This window comes from Calidris pugnax, unplaced genomic scaffold, assembly GCF_001431845.1.
Source record: "Calidris pugnax isolate Ruff unplaced genomic scaffold, ASM143184v1 scaffold102, whole genome shotgun sequence".
NCBI lineage: Eukaryota > Metazoa > Chordata > Aves > Charadriiformes > Scolopacidae > Calidris > Calidris pugnax.
The window spans coordinates 5,266,001-5,284,437 of record NW_015090846.1 but is presented as its reverse complement, the minus strand read 5'-3'; the positions used below and the strand labels follow the sequence as shown (position 1 = coordinate 5,284,437).

At 42.0% G+C, this 18,437-nt stretch overlaps 1 protein-coding gene across 11 annotated transcripts in view; it reads left to right on the top strand.

Moving 5' to 3' along the window:
- The window catches only part of STRBP (spermatid perinuclear RNA binding protein), a 64,688-nt gene that overhangs the window by 13,249 nt on the left and 33,002 nt on the right, over positions 1-18,437 (top strand). For 10 of the 11 annotated variants that reach the window (XR_001412126.1, XR_001412125.1, XM_014942829.1 and 7 more), the window contains exons 2-4: positions 11,655-11,829; positions 14,048-14,265; positions 15,814-15,979. Coding sequence is in view for 9 of the 11 variants with exons in the window: in XM_014942829.1 (XP_014798315.1) it covers positions 11,827-11,829; positions 14,048-14,265; positions 15,814-15,979 (387 nt within the window). In the remaining 2 variants the exon portion in view is untranslated. The remainder of the gene's footprint in view (positions 1-11,654; positions 11,830-14,047; positions 14,266-15,813; positions 15,980-18,437) is intronic. The other variant, XM_014942830.1, reaches the window with a different exon arrangement.

Here is an 18,437-nt window from a genome sequence, read left to right as displayed (position 1 = left end):
TGGTAAATGCAAAACTAACTACTTTTTCAAGTCCTACCACTGATTTGCCACAGCACTGGGCAAGTCACTTCAATCTTTGGGCAACTGGGTCTCTTCTGAGTGCCAACAGCATAACATTTAGTGCTATTACAGCAATTTGAGAAGTAATGTTTATGAAGTGTTGTGAAATTCTTGTGTGTGTAGCTGAGGTCTGATGGGTTTTTTTGCTAATAAAAGCACGTTGAATCTTGGTACTGCAATCAAAATGGAAGAGGCCGAGTAATGTGTTTCAGTCTCTGCCTGAGGATTGCGATCTCCCCCAGGTTCTCGGTGCAGCACTGGGTAGTACTGGCTGGTTACCAGTAGATGGAGAAGTAGTTTCCAAGATTTCTTTGGTTTGCAACCTCTGAGCTGTTTCCTTCAATTCATTGGGTTGCAAAAAAACCTTAATCTCTTTCATGGCTGCAGAGACAATGCTGCTGGATTTGCAGGGACTGCCAGTTGCTTCCCCAAAACTGCTTGGTGGCACCTGGGTGCTTTGGTGAGTATCTTGTAGTGTTTAAGGGTGCAATATATTCTCCCCGTGGTAAATGGAAAAAACTCACCACAGCCACTTTGAATGAATACAGTTATGTAGGTATTGTTATTCAGCAAACTATGCCTGTTCTCCAGTGGACATAACTGTGATTCCTCTGGTAGCTTTTAATTTTCACAGTGGTATTCCAAGAGGAAAACCCACTACTTAAGTTTTGCTTTTAGCGCAGAAATAAACGGAACATCTCTGTTGCTTGTCTGAAACCATGTGTCAAAAGGCATGATTTTTTTTCCGAACAGTTTTACAGAGTAATAGGACAGAATATGATTTGGATTACAGAAGATGCATGCTGGGTCATTTTCAAGTCTGCCAAGTTCTAATTTGCAATTTCTAGAAAATTTTAAACAGAAACATCTGAGTGCCTGCAGAAATCATCATTCTAAATTTAACTTGTGGATTTTGTCTCAGTAAAGCATGAAACTAGCTGGTGGCATTTGCCCACTGAATTTCAGGGACAGCCTTTTCTTGTGTGGAGAGTTCTGCACTGGTGGTTCTGGCATTGTCTTCCCGGTCCTGCAGCAAAAGAGTTCTAAATGCTTTAAATTTAGAGCAAAATGCTAAGTGAAAAATTGTTGGCTGCTTTTTTGTTTCTCTCAAAACAAGCAAAAAGCCTTTGGAAGAATGTTCTTTTACCTTGTTATTGTTTTCTTTAATGCATTTCTGCAGTTAACTAATGATGAACTAACTTCTAAAAATGGTTCTTCTTGGCCTCTGAATACCCTCACAGTAAGTGTAGGAGTTTCAAAATATCACTGAGCCCAATACAGAGACTTTTGTTCCCGCAATAGAGGATCCATGCAAAGAGGATAGAATTCCTCTGAAAAACAGCAGAAGCAAGTGCTCTTTCAGTGCACAAAGCAACACATCTATGTACTTTTTTTTAAAAAAGGATTTCTCTCATTAACACAAAAGTTTCAGTCTTCAAAGTTGAATTTTGTTTGACCTGTGGAATAAACTAGATTGATGGCATTATAATCTGACAATCTCTTACCACTGAAGTACAGTTTTAGACTGTGAAAACCAAGCAGGGGTTCTGTGCTGACAAGAGCAGAGTTCCATGTTGATGTCCCTTTGGTGGTTCTCCTTGCTGTGGTACCCTGGAATAACCATGGTGGTGTGACACGGATTTACACAGGTGGCAAAGCAGGCAATACAACCGTTCAGACTCTAGTTTCCTCCTAACTTCTCACTGAGGGATGAAAGGTTTTATATTGCCAAGCTCTGGAGAATCCCATCAATTTATAGAGTAACTGTTTTTTTATTTTGGTTTTGATCCTGTCCTTTGTGTCTTGAACTGTGCACTCTCCTACCCTGACAGGTTGTGGCTTTCCAAGTGCATCTGCTTTTGAAAAATAAAACAAATCCCATCAGTGTTGCTTTTAGGGAACAGCAGGTTTCCTGTTATCAGGGAACCTGAAGTGGCTAGACACAAAATGCAGTTATTGGCCCAAAATAAACTAACTTGGATTGTTTTTCTCTAGTTTTCCCCCTGATAGTTATTTCAAGTGTTACTTTTAGCAGCTGTAGTGTATGAAGTGAGCTTTGGGGAGAAAGTGAGAGTTTTGTTGTTGTAAATCGATCTCTGTTTGAATGCTGCTATTGATTGCACAGTCTGTTTGCTTCCCTTGGAGAAAAATGGGTACGGACCCTCTCCACCGGAGGTGTGACAGCTTGCTGTCACCCAGTTCTCCTTCCTAACCTGGGTGTCATGTTATCAGCCTCCACAAACTCACTAAAAAGTGGGTTCCTGGGGCTTGTGGCACGTGTGCTGCCTCCAAGATACTGATGTTGATCATGGCATTATGTTTTGCTGTTCAGAGATGTGGTGCTTAATGTGGACAGGGAGAACCAGGTATGATGGTGGCTACTTGATCTACAGCAAACAGTGGTGAATGGCAAAGCCTGAGGAAGGCTTCTGTTAACAAATGAAGAACTAAACGGGTCTTGTGCAGTTCAGACTAAGTGGCACATGAGAGATGATACCATTATCTGTGAAGAGACATTAAACTAATTCATAGCCCTGTATGTTGCTTTGGTCTCTTTTCTTTACATTTCAAAGTCACATCCGTGTTCTTAAAAATGAGATCTAGGTGGGATTGGCAGATTTATACCCATAGCTTCTCTCCCCCGCTCCCCCCCGATTTTATTTGCAATTCAAAAGAGAAAAAAATATTGAATGTAAGTTCTCAAGTTCAAGATCACTTAAACAGTTACATTCGCCAAAGACACTGGAGAATATAGTGCTACAGGCACCTCACCGTAATTTTGCTAACTTTTTAAATTTCAGTATGTTAAAAATAAGCAAACTATAAAGGCTGTGGAATTCATTACTCATCTCAGGAAGGGAATTCCTATGATGAGACTGAGAGCTACAACTTACACTGAGAAATTAATTTTGCAACCTAGCTTGTGGTCTTCCAACTGAGCATTGCCATTGCTGATGGTCCCTGCTAAAGCTGTCTGTTTTTGCCTTTCCATAGCTGTGCTGTGCTGACTGGAGAGAAGAATAATAGATGAGTTTTGCAACTGAAGTTGGCAGATCTGACAGCACATGCACACAGCGTAGATCTGCTGAGGCAAGAAGATGCTGGATTAAGCCAATTTAAAATATTTTTAGACTCATGGTTTTCCAGGGAAATAGCATTTTTTTAATATTAGTTTTCTAAGTCTCTAAATATGCTTGTGGCGCTTTCTTCCTCTTCGCCAAGCTCGGTCTTCCTACTACAAAATCTTGTTCAAGATGAATAGCGGGCTTAAGTCACTGATGTCAGACTGACAGTTCTTTCTCTGCCACCTAACGTGTTGGTGTGGTGTTGTATTTTACTTTCATTATGGTTATCATTGCTAGTTTTCGTACCTAAATAAACCAATTTGAACCTTTTGGTAGAGTGTTATTGTGCATTTGAAGTAAATAACTGCATTCTGAGGCTGAAAATCAATGACAGCCAGAGTACTCTTCCCCAGGGAGTTGTCCCCATTGCTTCTGTTGAGGGGGGTCTTGCACTATATTCCGAATCAAATTCGGTAGCTTCTGCCTGGCAGGATGGTATTTCTTTCATTCTTCTTGCTCCGAACACTTCCATTGCTAACACTGATTCATTGGCTTTGAACACTGTTTTTTTTTGGAACATGTGCTTTTCAGCAACAATTCTACTAAAAATCCCCCTTTCTTCTCTTTTTTTTTTTTTTTTGTGTGAATGACTTAAAATCAATTTCAGGTCAGTCACATAGAAGCAATTCATTAATTAAAGGTGGGTTCTGTGGTGGTGTAGCAGAGGGTTCTGTGCCTGCTGAGGGACTGGAGACCTGAACGGTGCAGCAGCCCCACAGGGTTCTGCTGCTTGGGGCTGGGCAGACTGTGGGGTCACCTCTGCAGCACTGAGAAGGAGAAGTGTTTCAAAAGAGGAGGCTTTTCGTTCTGAAACAGCCTAAGATCGTAGTTACAAATTTTGTTTCAGATCTTCTGTGGCCTTATGTGTCGTGACATTGAGTTTCAGACTTCCTTGGAAATAATAATCGAAGACATGGGAGAGTAAGAGAGAAACAAACTGAAAATAACAGGGTTGGATGGATGAGAGATCACGAGAAAAAAACCCTTAAAGAAGCTTTTAGTCACCTAGAACCAGTGACAAGATGTTCTTTGAAAAAATAGCCATTTAGGAAGTAAAAAACTAACCTGAACTTGTTCAGTAGTCACAACGGAGCTAAAACACAGTGAGTCTGATGGAGAATGTGTATTGGCTGAGAGCACAAGAGCTCTTAGCACAAAGCTTGCAGAGTCTAGTGGTCATCTCTTCATCTTCTCTCTTTAAATAAAAAAAATAATAAAGTCAGTGAAGCAGCAAGACTGACATACTAGAAAATGCATTTAAGTGGAGATGTGGAGAGTCATGAATGTTTAAACTGGCTGAAAGGCAGATGTGCACAGTAGCTAGTGTGGGTTTGCAATCCTGGAAATGCCAACTTCTTTACATACTGACATCAGGGAAGAAGTTCTGGGGGAGAAGCTGTTGCTTAACCCATTGAGCGTTATGAAATTTTAGTGAGAAGGATAGCATTTATTCTTAAAAATATCTTAATACTTTGAAATGGAAATTATGTAAACATTAGAAAAATGTGAATCTCAATATATAGTATTTATGTTGTATTACTTGTATGAAAGAATTACCAAATTTGTTTTATTTACAACACAGAGGTTTAGGATCCAATGCTGCTTTTCTCTTTCGTCTTACTAATTACTGAGGTATGTATTAGCCTGAGATGCAAACAAGTAAAGCAAATGAGTTTTGCTGTTGCCTCATGGAACCGATGAGAAGTGCAATCCACCGATACAAGCAGAACTAGTTTTACCGTAGGACAGTTTGTTCTCCAGTCTCTCTCAATCTTTTATTTTAATAAATTTTATTTTATTTATTACCAACAGAGGGAGGAAATGCCGTAATTTCCAGCCTTTTCCATGTATATACCTGCAGTCCATGGGGTAGGAATCACAGCAGGGAAGAAACTGGGGCATTGCAGCTATTTTGGTTAAGCTGAAGGGTGTTGGGAAGGAACGTCCCTGTTCTTATCTCTTAAACATTGTGGCTGGTTCCCCCCATGGATCTGGAGCACAGACAGCCTGGCAGGGGAGGAAGTGGACACAAATGATACAGACATGGAAAGTATCAAGGAGTTTGAAGGTCTTTAAAGCTTTAGTGTTGGGATGCGAGTGCAGGACAAGGCTCGGGTGGTGGGAAGCCCAGCATGGTGCTAAACTGTGCTATATGGTGGAGGAGGTAGAACTGCGATTCTCTTTTGGAGAATGTGATGTAATTTCAGGCATAGATCCAGAATTCTGCTGAAACCAGCTCTGTCTCTGGAAAATGACATTGCAGATGGTGAGTGTCATTTCAGCATAATGTAATCCTTTTTATTAACTTAGTTAATTCTTAACTGTAATTGAATGTAGTTTGTGTTATGAATTTCAGATGATCATGAACATGGATGTCGAATTATGGCTGCTTCACAAATGGGTGTGTACAGCAAAGTAGCATCAGGTTCCCACTGTCCAATTTAGCCAGAAGAGCAGGAATGGCCACGTTGGGCTGTTGGAAGTCAGAAATCACTTTAACATTTCACAGACGTTGAGAATCCAGTGGTGGTTTCTGCCTTGTCTCAAATTAATACTTTGCTATTAATTATTTTTGTACTATCTAATCTCTGATTTTTTTAATTTTATTTTTTAACACACTTGCCAAGAAGTGCTCCTGTTTAGATGTTTTGTTTTCTGTAGTGCTCAGTTTTACGGGCAATTCTGTTTCAGATGTTTCTGACTGGTTGAGCAGGAAATACATCAAACTATTCATGTTCATGTGTTGATTTGTTATTTAAGTGTCAACAGCCAATTTGTAATTCTTCTTTGCACTTGGTCTGTCTCCACTCAGTCTCGCATCTTGACACCCATACCAAAAGATGAAGGCATTTTCAAAATTATTTCATTAGAGACCCTCTGCAGCATATATGTAGATAAATGTAAAAATACCTTGAGGACCACAACTGGTCGTGCTGCTCTGAAGACTCCCATAGTGAGTTTGGTGGTGTATCTTCCTGTCCTCAGTAGTGAATAGTAGCTTAAATCCTGAAGGACAAGGATTTATATTCCTTCCAAAACTACTTTCCTTTGCTATATATTTGGTATCTGCAGTTATTTGTACTAATGTATATATCTTTCTGAGATCAGATGGTCTGGTTCTCTATAAAATATAGCGTTTTTTTTTTCTTCAAATGATTGTGTACATGCTCACACAGTGCCTCCGTGTAGCTTTTTTAACCTTCCTGTTAGGCTGGTGATGATTTCCCCTTAGACCATCTTTTCTTCACCCTCTTTTCAGGAGCTAAAAATATAAGCTCTGCTATTTTGAGTTGCAAGTGCTTTGTTGCATCTTGGAAGGAAGGGTCCCTGAGTTCTCTGTCCCTGGCACAGCTGAATTCTCTCCGTGGCTTCCCCCTTGCTGAGGAGTGGGCTGGTGCTGCTCTCCTTGCACTGCCAGCGCCGGACCCTGGCAGATGACTTTGGTTCCTCTGTTCTGGTGATTGCAGGTGCCATGATTCCAGATCTATTTCACCAAGTATGTCCCTACCCTCTCCTTGGCCCTTGTTAAAGCTTCGTGTTGGGGCTGCCTGGCAAAGGCTGCTCCTAAGAGATTTCTGAGTACAGGAGCCTTTTCTCGAAATGTGGTGAGAACTGAACCGGCAGGAGTAATACTAGACTCAGGTATTTGTAGTATGAAGTGTAAGAATTTGCCAGAGGAAGTACCTTTCCAGCTTTTAACTGTAGTGTTGCTTCGTAATTATTCATTTGGCTGGAAAATTCCAGGTTTCTTAAAGGCTAACCCAGATGCAACTTTGCCAGGAATTGCATTACTTGGAAAATAATAAAACCCCTATGAATATACAGTCTCCAGGTGAAACTGGACGCTGAGCATATTGTTGGAAGCGGTCTGAGTCTCGTTAAACACCTACCCCAGTGTTACAGTTGCACTCCTTTACAGAATGCTTATATGGTTGCAAGTGACAAGGATTTCTCTTCATGTGGTGGTAGAGAATGAAGAAACCAGTTCTGTAGAACGTACAGGGAGCTCGGATTTAAAATGGTAAATATCTGTCCAAGTAGAAGGTCAGTCGTACTTTGCAGATTTCTCTGCCCCATGCTCCTCACCAAATCCTCATGAATTGTATTTCTTATCAGTTCTCCTCGGTTTGTTGATACTTTTAACATGAGGGAAAACTATTTTGATATTTCTCTGTCAGTTATTTTGACATTAATCAACACTGCAGATCTTGTTTTGTTTGGTGTCTGGGTACATCATAAAAAGAGTTGCTGAAAGAGTTCAATTATAATATCAGCATCTCTGCCAAATGTATTGAGCTGTTCTGAAAAGCGGCTTGTCTTTTCTGACCCAGATACACAGTTTCCAACTGTGGGAGATGCTGCCAGAAAGACTCTTGGCAGAAGGCCAGCAATAAAATTATACTGCAGAAAAACACAACATATTTTCAGCAGCACTTTGTGTGGTGTGACGAAAAATTACCTGTCTCCGGAATGGAGAAGTCAAAATAAACTTGCCATTTAAAGTTGTGAGCCTCTTATTCTGACTTCTAAAAGTAGCAAAAAGAGGATATAAATTGCATTTACCCATTCTGTATAAATTCCAGTTCTTTTCTGTTACTGTGTCTGATACACCTCAGGCTGTGTTAGATACTCACTGGTTTGTTATTAGCAACCTTAGTTGTCCTTGCTGCTCTGCTGACACAAACTTTGAATGATCTTAGGGTGGTTGACTGTATTTCTCATGGGCAGATACACTAGTGTTAGAGGTAGATTAGGAGGGTGGAGGCTGTTTTTAATCCGTCAGCTGCGTATTGTTGGTGTGTGCTGCCTCGATGTAGCATTTACAACCAATTTTTCTGATATTCTACTCAGCCTGGCCAGGTGCCTGAACAGCAGCTCGCTGAAGTGAGGGTTTGGAGCCCAGTGCCCCTGGTTTCCTCTTCTCTCTTGCACCAGTGACACCCCCGTGCGCGGTTCCGCTCCGTGCTGCGAGGGGACACCAGGATGCCAAATGCAGTTCGTGTCTCCTTCCTAGGAGCTCGTAGCTCCCGATTCTGATGCTGCAGTTCAGTCCCCATGGAGTGCAAGCGCCTGTTCCTCCTGCTTTTTCACTTTTCTGTTCACAAGCACTCAAAGGCAGCTGAGCATATTCATCACTTCTGGCTGTTTAAATGTCTGTCCCTTGGGAACACAACCGCCAGATGCAGGAATATATCCTACTACAAAGGCCTCATCTCAAATTCTTTTCCTTGTTTGTCTTGTGCCAAAGCATAAACTTCCGCTGTGAAGGATGGGATGTTTAATGGAAACATTGTTAGACTGTCAGGGTGTTTTAATAACATTTCTAATGTGTCAAATCCACAGTGACTTTAAACCACATGCAGACTCTCCTCAGCTCCTCTGTGACCTGGTTTGGAGACAGCAAGTTATTTACTCTTGGTTTACACTTTAGGGCTACGTGATGCAGAGGTGAAGTGACTTTCTCAAGGTCACCAAGGTCTTGGTAGTGCAGTAGCTTTTCCTAGAAATTATCTTGCAAGTGTGGGTGGCAGCCCCTGGGTAAGACAACCGTGCATCTGAGTGTTGTGCTTTTGACTCTGGGCATCAGCTGTTACTTCCCTAAGGATGCAGGGACAAACACCCTGCTGCAGCCTGGTAGTGAAATGAGGCTGTTGGATTTATGGAATTGCTGCTCACTTCACATAATGCTTTCTGATGTGTTTGGTGCTGAGCTGTGTTCTGCTGCCTTGGTCCATATGGTTGGAGCAGATTTGATTTTAGTTTTCCTTAATTTAATTCTGCATGCTGTCAAATGTACTTTGTTCTGTATATTGTGTCTGCACTTTTATAGTAAACTCCCTCCTGTTTAGTGCTTTTGTTGAAAATTTTCTCTCAAAGTCTGAACTATATTAGGTTTTCACTCCTGCGCGCGTTTCTGTGAAATATTCTTAGGATGTTAATGACTTGAAAGACATCGTATATCAGCTTCAACTCAGCTTCCAGGGTTGGGGTTTTTTCCAGCTTTCTGAGCTTTATAATAAAGATCTCTCTCAATGCAGCTGGATGTGCCTGACCTCAGCCATTCAGTGCTGGGACAAAGGGCAGGTAGCATCAAACGTGTAAATACCATCCTCCAACAGCTTTTACTTGTCACTGAAACTTGAACTTGTCTTGAAAACAAGATGGTTACTGCTTGCTTAAGGCAGAGTATGGAGAGGTGTTTGTATTTTTTGCTTCATCTGTTCCGTGGAACAATTAACCCTCATTGTAGCTGTGAAACACTTATTTTCGGTCCGTTTCAGATTTTCAAAGAACACTGAAAAGCACTCAGCACATCCCGAATTGCACCCTGAGGTATGTCTGTTTGCAGACTCGCCCTCTAGCCAGGAGTCTGCTCAGCAGTTTACTGAAGCAGGAGAATCTGCTCAGCCAGCTCTCCCTGCCCATCTGCTCCAGGCCGGACAGGCTGGTCAGCAGGAGCTCAACGGAGCCCTCGGAGGGAGGGAGCCCGGCCTGGAGCGGTGCTGGAGCCCAGAGACGCTGTGCTGGAGTCAGCAACACATTCCAGTGCCCTTCTCCCTGCCTGGAATTGCCAAGTTACAGTTACCAGAGAAGATAGCAAACTGAAAATGTGACGTGTAGGAGTCGTGGGGAAAGAAGAGCATGTGAAGATAGCTGGAATTTAGTTTGCAGAGAGAACTAATTTGAAATAGATAGATGATCTGGAAGCATGTCTCTTAAAAGTCTCTCTAGCTTGCCATCTACTGACTCAAAAAGCGTATTATTATTGGTAGAAAAGCAAGACAAAAAGACCTCATAAGGAGTCTGGTTGCTTCTGGAGGTGATGAAAGGCTATTAAGCGTGGAAGAGTTTTTGACTAGCTCATAGAATAAATAGTGCCAGAGGAGTAATGTTTCCTTATTCTCCTCCGCTCGGCTTCCAGGATCTCTTCAGAGAAAAATCTGGTCCTATGAAAGAACATCCCCTTCCGTGTTCACTTCTCAGAAGCAATTTGGTAGAGTGTTAATATATCTTGGTGGGGTATATAGCCTTTGTGATAAGAAGTGAAGTCCTTCAGGGAAAAGCTTGCTTTTCCTGAGTATTTTTAGTATGACTGCATTTAACTCTCTTGGGGTTTCTTCCTCGCCAGTCCTTAGCTGCTGGAGCAGACAGGCTCCTGCACAGTGTTCTTCTCTGGCTGCTTTTTGGTTTAACCAATTCCACATCCTAAATGCAGTGGTTTGAGGTAGAAACAAACAACTATTAAGCACTTGCTGCCAAAGCTATTGGTCCTGTAAACCTGCTTCATTTCTTCTTAACTAGGAAAATAGAAAAATTTGCTGTTGCCTTTCCCCTGGCATGTTCAAATCCCTACGGGATGCAACATTTTAATTATTCCCTGTAACACCCCTGAGGTTTAAGCAGCCACACGACTTTCAAGTCATCTTGCCTGTCCCTCTGCTGTTGCCAAACATGCTTTTAATCTCTAACAATGTCGGGATTCTCTGACAGACAATATGCAACATATTGCTAGGGAAGAAGGATCGACACATAGGAGAGAAGGAAAACATTTGAGTGTGTGTGTGTGTCAGTCTGCGGAAATTTACTGACTGGGTTTCCAGTTGCTTCAAAACGCTGCTGAAAAGCTGATGCAACAATATGTGCAGTAAAAGGAAAACAGGAATTTTCTGCAAGGACTAGAGTGTCTTGCTCTGCAATGAGCTTACACTTTCCTCTCTCCCATTACCAGCTCTGTTTTTCTGCTCTGCTCTTGCCTTTCCGAGCTTTTATTTGCAGTCCCTTCTGCCGCCAGCGCTGGTGTTTGTTTCCTAGTGCAGTACCAGAGGCTGCTCTTGCAGGATCTTGTAATGGTTGTGTGCTGTGAAAAGCAGTGGAAGGGCAGGGAGGGCAGTGTGGGTGATTTCAGCTGAATTGTGATTTCTCACGAGTCTTAAATCTTCAGTTTGTTACAACGTACTTGTCTTTTTTTATAAGTAACAACTTAGAGTTGTTGCCACCTGAAGTCTTGGTTCTTGTCATTCAGCATCTGGCACATTAAGGATCAAGGGCTGCACTGGAGATTTCAACAGATAATTACTTTTTGATAATTAAATATAGCACATTTGATTCCTAATGCACATGCAACATAAAATAGAGACTTCTTGAGCTGGTTTCACACAACATATTTGAGATGTTGGATTTCCCATCTTTGTCGTTTCAGGAACTCAGATTGCCAGGTGGCTGACAAACCGCACCAAGATAAGCTCTAACTGGCAGGGGAAAGTCGTTACATACGTGTGGGCACATCACAAAAAGTTGCTTTCCCCAGTGACATCTGCTTGTTGTTCAGGAATAAATGGTTCGGTGCCTGCCTCCCCATCTTGAAGCCCGCTTGCTTTCATCAGTAGTTTGACTTAATGTGCTGCATTGAACACTCACTGGAATTAACATGCTGTTTCTTCTGGTTTCAAGTTGTTCCTCTTTTTGCAGGTGAATTACAGAAAGCGACTCCCGGAGCACCTTGGCTGTATGAACTCTTGAGCTGTCAAGGGACTGAGAGGCTTATGAAGAGGTTCTGTCAGGCAAAACAGCGCTTAGCAAAGACCCCAAGGAGGAGGGAAAAGGAGAAAGGGAGGGAGAGAAGCTGAAACACTAACAAACCATGGTAGGTATTTGTCATCTTTTATGGGGTTGCATTACTGCTCTGCTGACAGTCTTGTGTGGGGCCCGATGAAACCAGAGTAAGGGGATTTTCTGACCTTGCACTGAATTAGGGACGGTTCTGCATGCTTTGAGCAGAGCAAATGAGGTCTGATATATTGTCAGCCTCTTAAAACCGGAGAGTTGTCTTGTGAGCCTGCATTACATGAATTATTAAATATGAAGGAAGGGGATGCTCATAAGGTTTTCTAATAAAACCGGCATTAGCAAGCTGTAGCAAACAGCGTCAGTGACCTTGAACTTGCAGATTGCGTCACCAAACGCTGATACTCCCCTTCCACCTCTTCCTCACAAAAGCGAGTGTTGATTATTCCTATTTGTGTGTGTGAAAAGCTGATTGATTGTGGTTCTAGGCACACTTTGTTAACAGCCTAGATGTGTGTAGACAAATATTCTCAGTGTGTACTGTTTAAGTGACGAGTCACTTCTGATTTTCCGGGTACTGGTTGCAAATTGGGAATGACAGAGATGTGAAACTTGTAAAGCTGTGCAAGTATGCATGATTGTGGTGGTGAGATTCTGAAGATGTGTTCACAAAAAGGTAATACACCTACCCAGGTTCTGAAAAATACCTGTGGAGAGCAATTTAAGCATATTTGTATTTTTTTTTAAGTCCTCTAAGGGTTATTACTGAGAGAATAGAAATGAGAATAAATGCAATAAATTTTAAATACAGTTCTCTAACATTTGTGTAGCTGATTGCTGCTGATAGGCTCTGTGTTTATGTTTTAAAACAAAAAGAAGACCTAAGACAAGACTTTTACCTGTTACAGAGCACAAAGGGAGGAGGAACACTCAATAAAGCAAAGTTGTCACTATATTGTATTTTAATGTCCCATTTTGCTATTATTTTTGGTCTAAATTGTAATGAAGAATTAATCTTGTAAGTCCCTCTTCATTAGAAAAGAAAATGAATGTCCTGTAATTTATGAGTTACTAATTTGTTCCTGTTTGGCTGTTTTCCCAAATTGATATTTCATGAGATAAGAGAAGGTGGGGCTGAGCTAGTAAATCCAGCTTGTCAGTTTTCACTGCTGAACTGGAGCTTCTTTCCGTATCCATGTTGTGGATGAGCCACAAGAGGGACCTCCTGGAAGCATTTTGCAGCCTATGAAAGTACTGGGGACGATACCAGACCCTGACTGATGGGTTTCTTGACCACCTTAATTGTCCATTCGGGTGGGAGTGCAAAATTTAGGAAAGGAATGATGTCACATCGACCTTTGGTGGAAGGGACCAAGTGAATGTAATGAATCAGGAAATCATGACCAGTTCCTTAAGGATTCCATCAAGAGGCCTTTGAGATCCTTCAAAGGCCCTTTCTGTCCCTTAGCCAGACAGACCATGCCCTCTTCTCGGAGAGAATCGTGGAGGGGAGGGCAGGAAGAAGTGAGGAAAAACAATGAAAACGAGAAAAAAGAAAATTAGGGGGAAGTTCTGAAAGGACAGGATGCAGAAACTCCATTTCTAGGCGCTGCAAACAGAGTAATGCATAGGAAAGGGCTTGGCCCTGTTTTGTATCCCCCATCGCTGTATGTGGGAGTAGGGAGATGCGCCTCGTCCTAGATCCAAGTTCTCCCTTGTTCTGATGTGTGTGAAGCACACACGGTGTCACAGCTCCCACTGAGGGTGGACACACCAGGCAAAAGATGGAATTCAGCTTGCTCAATTTTTAGATGTCAGGAGCAGCTGATGTGATATAGCAGTGTAGAATCCTACAGTCACATGTGGGCGGGTGGGGAAACGTACCTCTAAAGCACAATTTCTCTCTTCCTAAAGTAGACATAAACTCTGCTCCAGATGTGTAAACATAACCTGTGCTACAGATGTGCCTGTTCCTCCTAGTAGCCAATAAAATGATTTTGAAGACTTGAATTTAGGCCTCAAATATTAGAAGCCATAAAACCCACCCAATGTATTGTATGTTTTACCAGCTTAATGCTGATTTTTTTTGTTTTCCACTGGTATTTGGTTTCTTATTTTTTCTCTTTTTAAATTTCTTTAAGTAACGGTAAGAAATCACTCCTGTATGACTATAAACAATGGTCATCATAAAACGCTTTCCTACGTCTCAGGGAGGATTCCCATTCAGGCAAAGTCCTTCTGTTGATAATCCAATAACTTTGTTCTTTTTTTCCCCCCTGTTTCCCACTTCATAACAGAGATCTATCCGATCTTTTGCTAATGATGACCGCCATGTTATGGTGAAACATTCAACCATTTATCCATCTCCAGAGGAACTTGAAGCTGTCCAGAACATGGTATCAACAGTAGAATGTGCCCTTAAACATGTCTCTGACTGGATGGATGAAAAGAACAAGTCTACGAAATGCGAGGGTGATGTGGAAGCCAAGGAGGAAGCTGCAGAAAGCAATGCCAAGTGAGTGAATGAGCCTCATGCTGTGTTACTGCGTTGCTCTGAATGGGTTCCTTGCCTTCTAAATACGAGCCGCAGTGTTACTGGTGTCTGTTACGTACCAGTGTTCACAGGAGGAAGCAGATATATTTGGACTTCTGAGGTGGGAGCACATAGAGCGAGTGCAGGGAATAGTAATAAGCCCAATGTGGGCAGCAGCTGCTCTCTATTTATTTATTTTGCTGTGATGTTGTGAAGTCACATTTAGCAAAGTTCCTGTGATACAGCCGTTCTCCACCGAGCTTCCTGGGACTTCAGCTGGTGCATCTGTGGCAGAACCAGCACAGAGACGTAGCAAAGGGCTCTTCCATTTCCTTCCCAATGACACATGGAATATTAAGGAGGTCTGCTGCTACATGGGCTTTGCCCAGTAAGTTCTGATATTAAAACTGATAAAGTGATACTGATAAGAAACTGATAAGAATACACTTATTATTTCATCTATATTTGTTATGTTTTCTGACACCTTTTACGGCAGTGAAAGGTTTATTGTGAGACCTTTTTTAATTTTTGGTGTCCTGGTATACGATATGTATGTGAAGTTGTTTACATTTTGGGATGGTGGAAGTACAGTCTGCTCTTGCAGTACCAGATGGGAATGCCTTGGACTAAGACCCACTTCTGCACAAATGGACAATTAAGTTTTGTCATCTTCTCCAGGAAGGTATCTAAGCTCAGAGTTTTGCTGCAGAACAGCCTTTCCTGACAGGCAGGGTGCTGTGTGCTCCGGTGGGGACTTCTTGGCATTACTGGCAGCGTTCTTGGGTGTCTTCTGATTTGGGGAAACAGGAGCAGAATAGATTCTTCAGGAAAAAACATGTGCCTTCAGGATTTTCCATGCCTGTGCTCTGTTACAAAGTTAGAGTACTTTTTTTGTAAACATCAGTGTATTATTTATACATAAAAATAGTTTGCATATTTATGCCTTTGTTTGGGACAAATTATTTTACTCATCACCTTATAAGCTAAAAGGGGCACAGCGTTCTGTGTTTTCTCACATTTACATCCAGGTGCTGTTAAAGTAGCGTAGTTCAGGGTGAAAGTCAAGGTGGTGGTTACTTTTCTAACAGTTCTTGTTAGTTCGCTTCTGGCTGTTCCAAGGATGGTAACTAGTCTGGGACTGCTACTTCATTTTCTGTGTCATTCCTCCTTTTCATTTGTCTGTTATTTAAGCACTTATTCCTGCCTTTCCATTTAAAATATTCTAGATTAATTATTCTGGTCTTTTGGCAGATCTGTGGATAGTGAATTTGGGCTTTTTTGAGCCTTGTGACTCGAGGTGGGCAACTTCTGCTTTTGCTTGAATTGCACATCGGTGCTTCAATTAATTAATTTTTTCATAGGAGCTACCTGCATGAAAAGAGTGTATATGTTTCATTTCTGATCAGCGATATGCCACTTTAGCACAGTCATCAGTCCCATCCCTTTAACTCCTCACCGTGGTAGGATAATGCAAGTATTTTGAATGTGTGAAAATACCATTTTAATTACTCCAAACTCTTTCATTTCCAGGGACCAAGGTGGCCGGACGTTGTGTGGTGTTATGAGAATCGGCTTGGTTGCGAAGGGCTTGCTGATAAAGGACGATATGGATCTGGAGCTGGTTCTCATGTGCAAAGAAAAGCCCACAAAGACGTTGCTGTGTATAGTTAAAGACAATCTCCCAGCCCAAATTCAGGTGAGTTACCTCAGGGTACTCCTCTAACACTGGCTGATAGTGCTGCAGGGTCTATTCGGGTAAAGGCTGGAATTTGTTCCAGGAAGAAAGACAAGTGATATAAAGAAATGTAATCTGAATCTAGGACAGCATCTAGGGTGTGTGGCATGTTTAATGTGGTGACGTGAAGTAGCTATTCACAAAATTTCACATCTTATTCCTGTTGTTGCCTAATCCATATTTGAGATGTCACTTTTCCAATGATGGCAGCTCACCTTTCTGTTTGGTAACTAACCCAGCTGATTTTTGCTCTCTGCTCCACCCACTAATGTGAGCCAAAATGCAGTCCCAGAAACTGTCCCTGCGTGAGCGTGTGAGTCGCTCTGTGGTGGTGTCCCCTGTCCCCTGCCTGAACCTGCAGCTCCTCACTGCAGCTGCTTCGCTTGGGCTGTCCCGAGATGAACACCTCTGTACTTGTGAAGTGAGAGCAACTCACTTTAGGTGGTCACTCACTTGAGCTCATGTTATTCATGAGCACATAATTCTTTTTATTTATGGCTATTTAATTTGATGATGTTATCCAGTAGGCAGCACTTACAGCTAATACTGGTCACTGAAGCAGCTGGGGATAATACCTTTCTGTCTGAGTTCTGAGTCTGAAAAATCAGTCCAGCTCCCAGAGTGACATACACTGTTGCCCAGAAGCTGTGCCCTAAAGTATTCTGCTGCCAGTGCCTCTCTCCAAATTCTGTCCAAACTTGATCTGCTTTTCTGCCTTGTGTCTATTTCCACATACACAGTATGTGTTTTACCATTCTTGGCAGCTGTTTGTTCTCACTGTTTGTTTTTTCATGTAAAGGGCATGTTTTAATGAGATAATGAGCCTGCAGATGTGGCCTTATCCACAGCTGAAAATGCTAAGGATCTGTTGAGTAGTAAAGAGTAAATTTTACTTGTTTGAAAATGATAGGGAAGTATCGAGTAGTAAAGAGTAAATTTTACTTGCTTGTAGCGAGGCGTGAAATGAGGTTGAAAGTGATAAGAAAAGTTAGCATATGCTTCAAAAAGAGAGAGAACGGCAGAAGAGACTTAATTAAAAGATGTGAAGACTGCAATAAATTCAAGGGACAAGTAGGTAGGATCCTGTGGGGAAGCACTGTGAGGTAAGAGGAACCTGAGTCATGAATCCAGCTACAACTGTCTTGGGCATAAAAGACAGCGCAAGGTTCTGCAGAGGCATCAGGCACAGGAAGGAGAAGGAAGGTGTAGGCCCTTAGGACAAAGAGAGCAAACGAGGTACAGAGAGTTAACGCTGCTGCTTTGAGGGCTTGTAGGGAGCAGATCCTTAAATGTTTTTATCCCAACAAGAACAGAGCTGCAGGAGCACAGACTGCAACAGAAAGAAGTTAGAATAGGGAAAGAAGTTAGAGTATATGTTAGATACGGTCTAACCGAAGCAAAGTCACGAACACAAGGAACAGCTTTAGGACTCGGAACCAGCTGTGGTTGTCGTTGCACTTTTGGAGCCTGAGAGAGGTCCCAAAGGACTCATGAAATACCTGCAGATACCATCACTTGAGATAACTTGATACAATGCACGTTAATGGAACAAGGCAGTTATAGTATTATCTACAAAAGAAATCTAAGCAAGAAATAACAAGTTTATTGAAAGCAATTTAAAAAGCACTTGATCAAGTGTTGTGCTCTTGAGAGGAAGGTCAGGTTTTCCAGGCATTGTCAGGGATCTCTCCTGGGGCTGGTATTAATGATTGAAGTGGGTGACAGTGTTGTCCTGCGTCCAGTTTCAAGTGCTATGTGGAAAGGGAGATGGATGGACAAGATGGAGAAAATCAGATGAGTCAGAATGAGCACCTAGAAAACCACATAATTAAAAGTGTCTGGTTTGGAAAAAGTCAAGACCAAATGCAGGTGTTTTAAAACATTAAGGGTTATTTGTAAAGTAATAGTGATTCTGTATCACTATTAGGTGATATTAAGGTAGGTTGAGAAGTGACTGGAGCAGAAGCAAGGGGGACTTTTGTTGCAAAATAGGTCATTGAAATTACATGTGCGGCTAAGAATCAGAACAGACTATTTGGAGAGGTGATGAAATGTGTGGCCAGCGCTTCTGAAGAGTATCTCAGGGTTGGGAAGAGATGGCCGAGGTGTATTTGGTTGTACTTCATGGCAGTACATGGACTGGGCGAGCTGGTCTGGCTCCTGCGCTGGAACCTGTCATCCATGTGCCTGAGGGCTCTGGTGCATGGGAGAGCTTTCATGTTTAGAGGCAGCGTCACTGGAGAAGCGTGTGCTTATTAAGAACAGCAGTTGCTGGTGGTGTTTTGCACACTAGCAGCTATGAAAGTCAGCTTCTGCCTTTATTTAAAAAAAAAAAAAAAGATTTTTTAAAAAAGTGGTAATCTAGTGGAACTAAATGTTCTCATTAAACTTGCTGCAGCCCCTTTTTCTGAAGCATGTT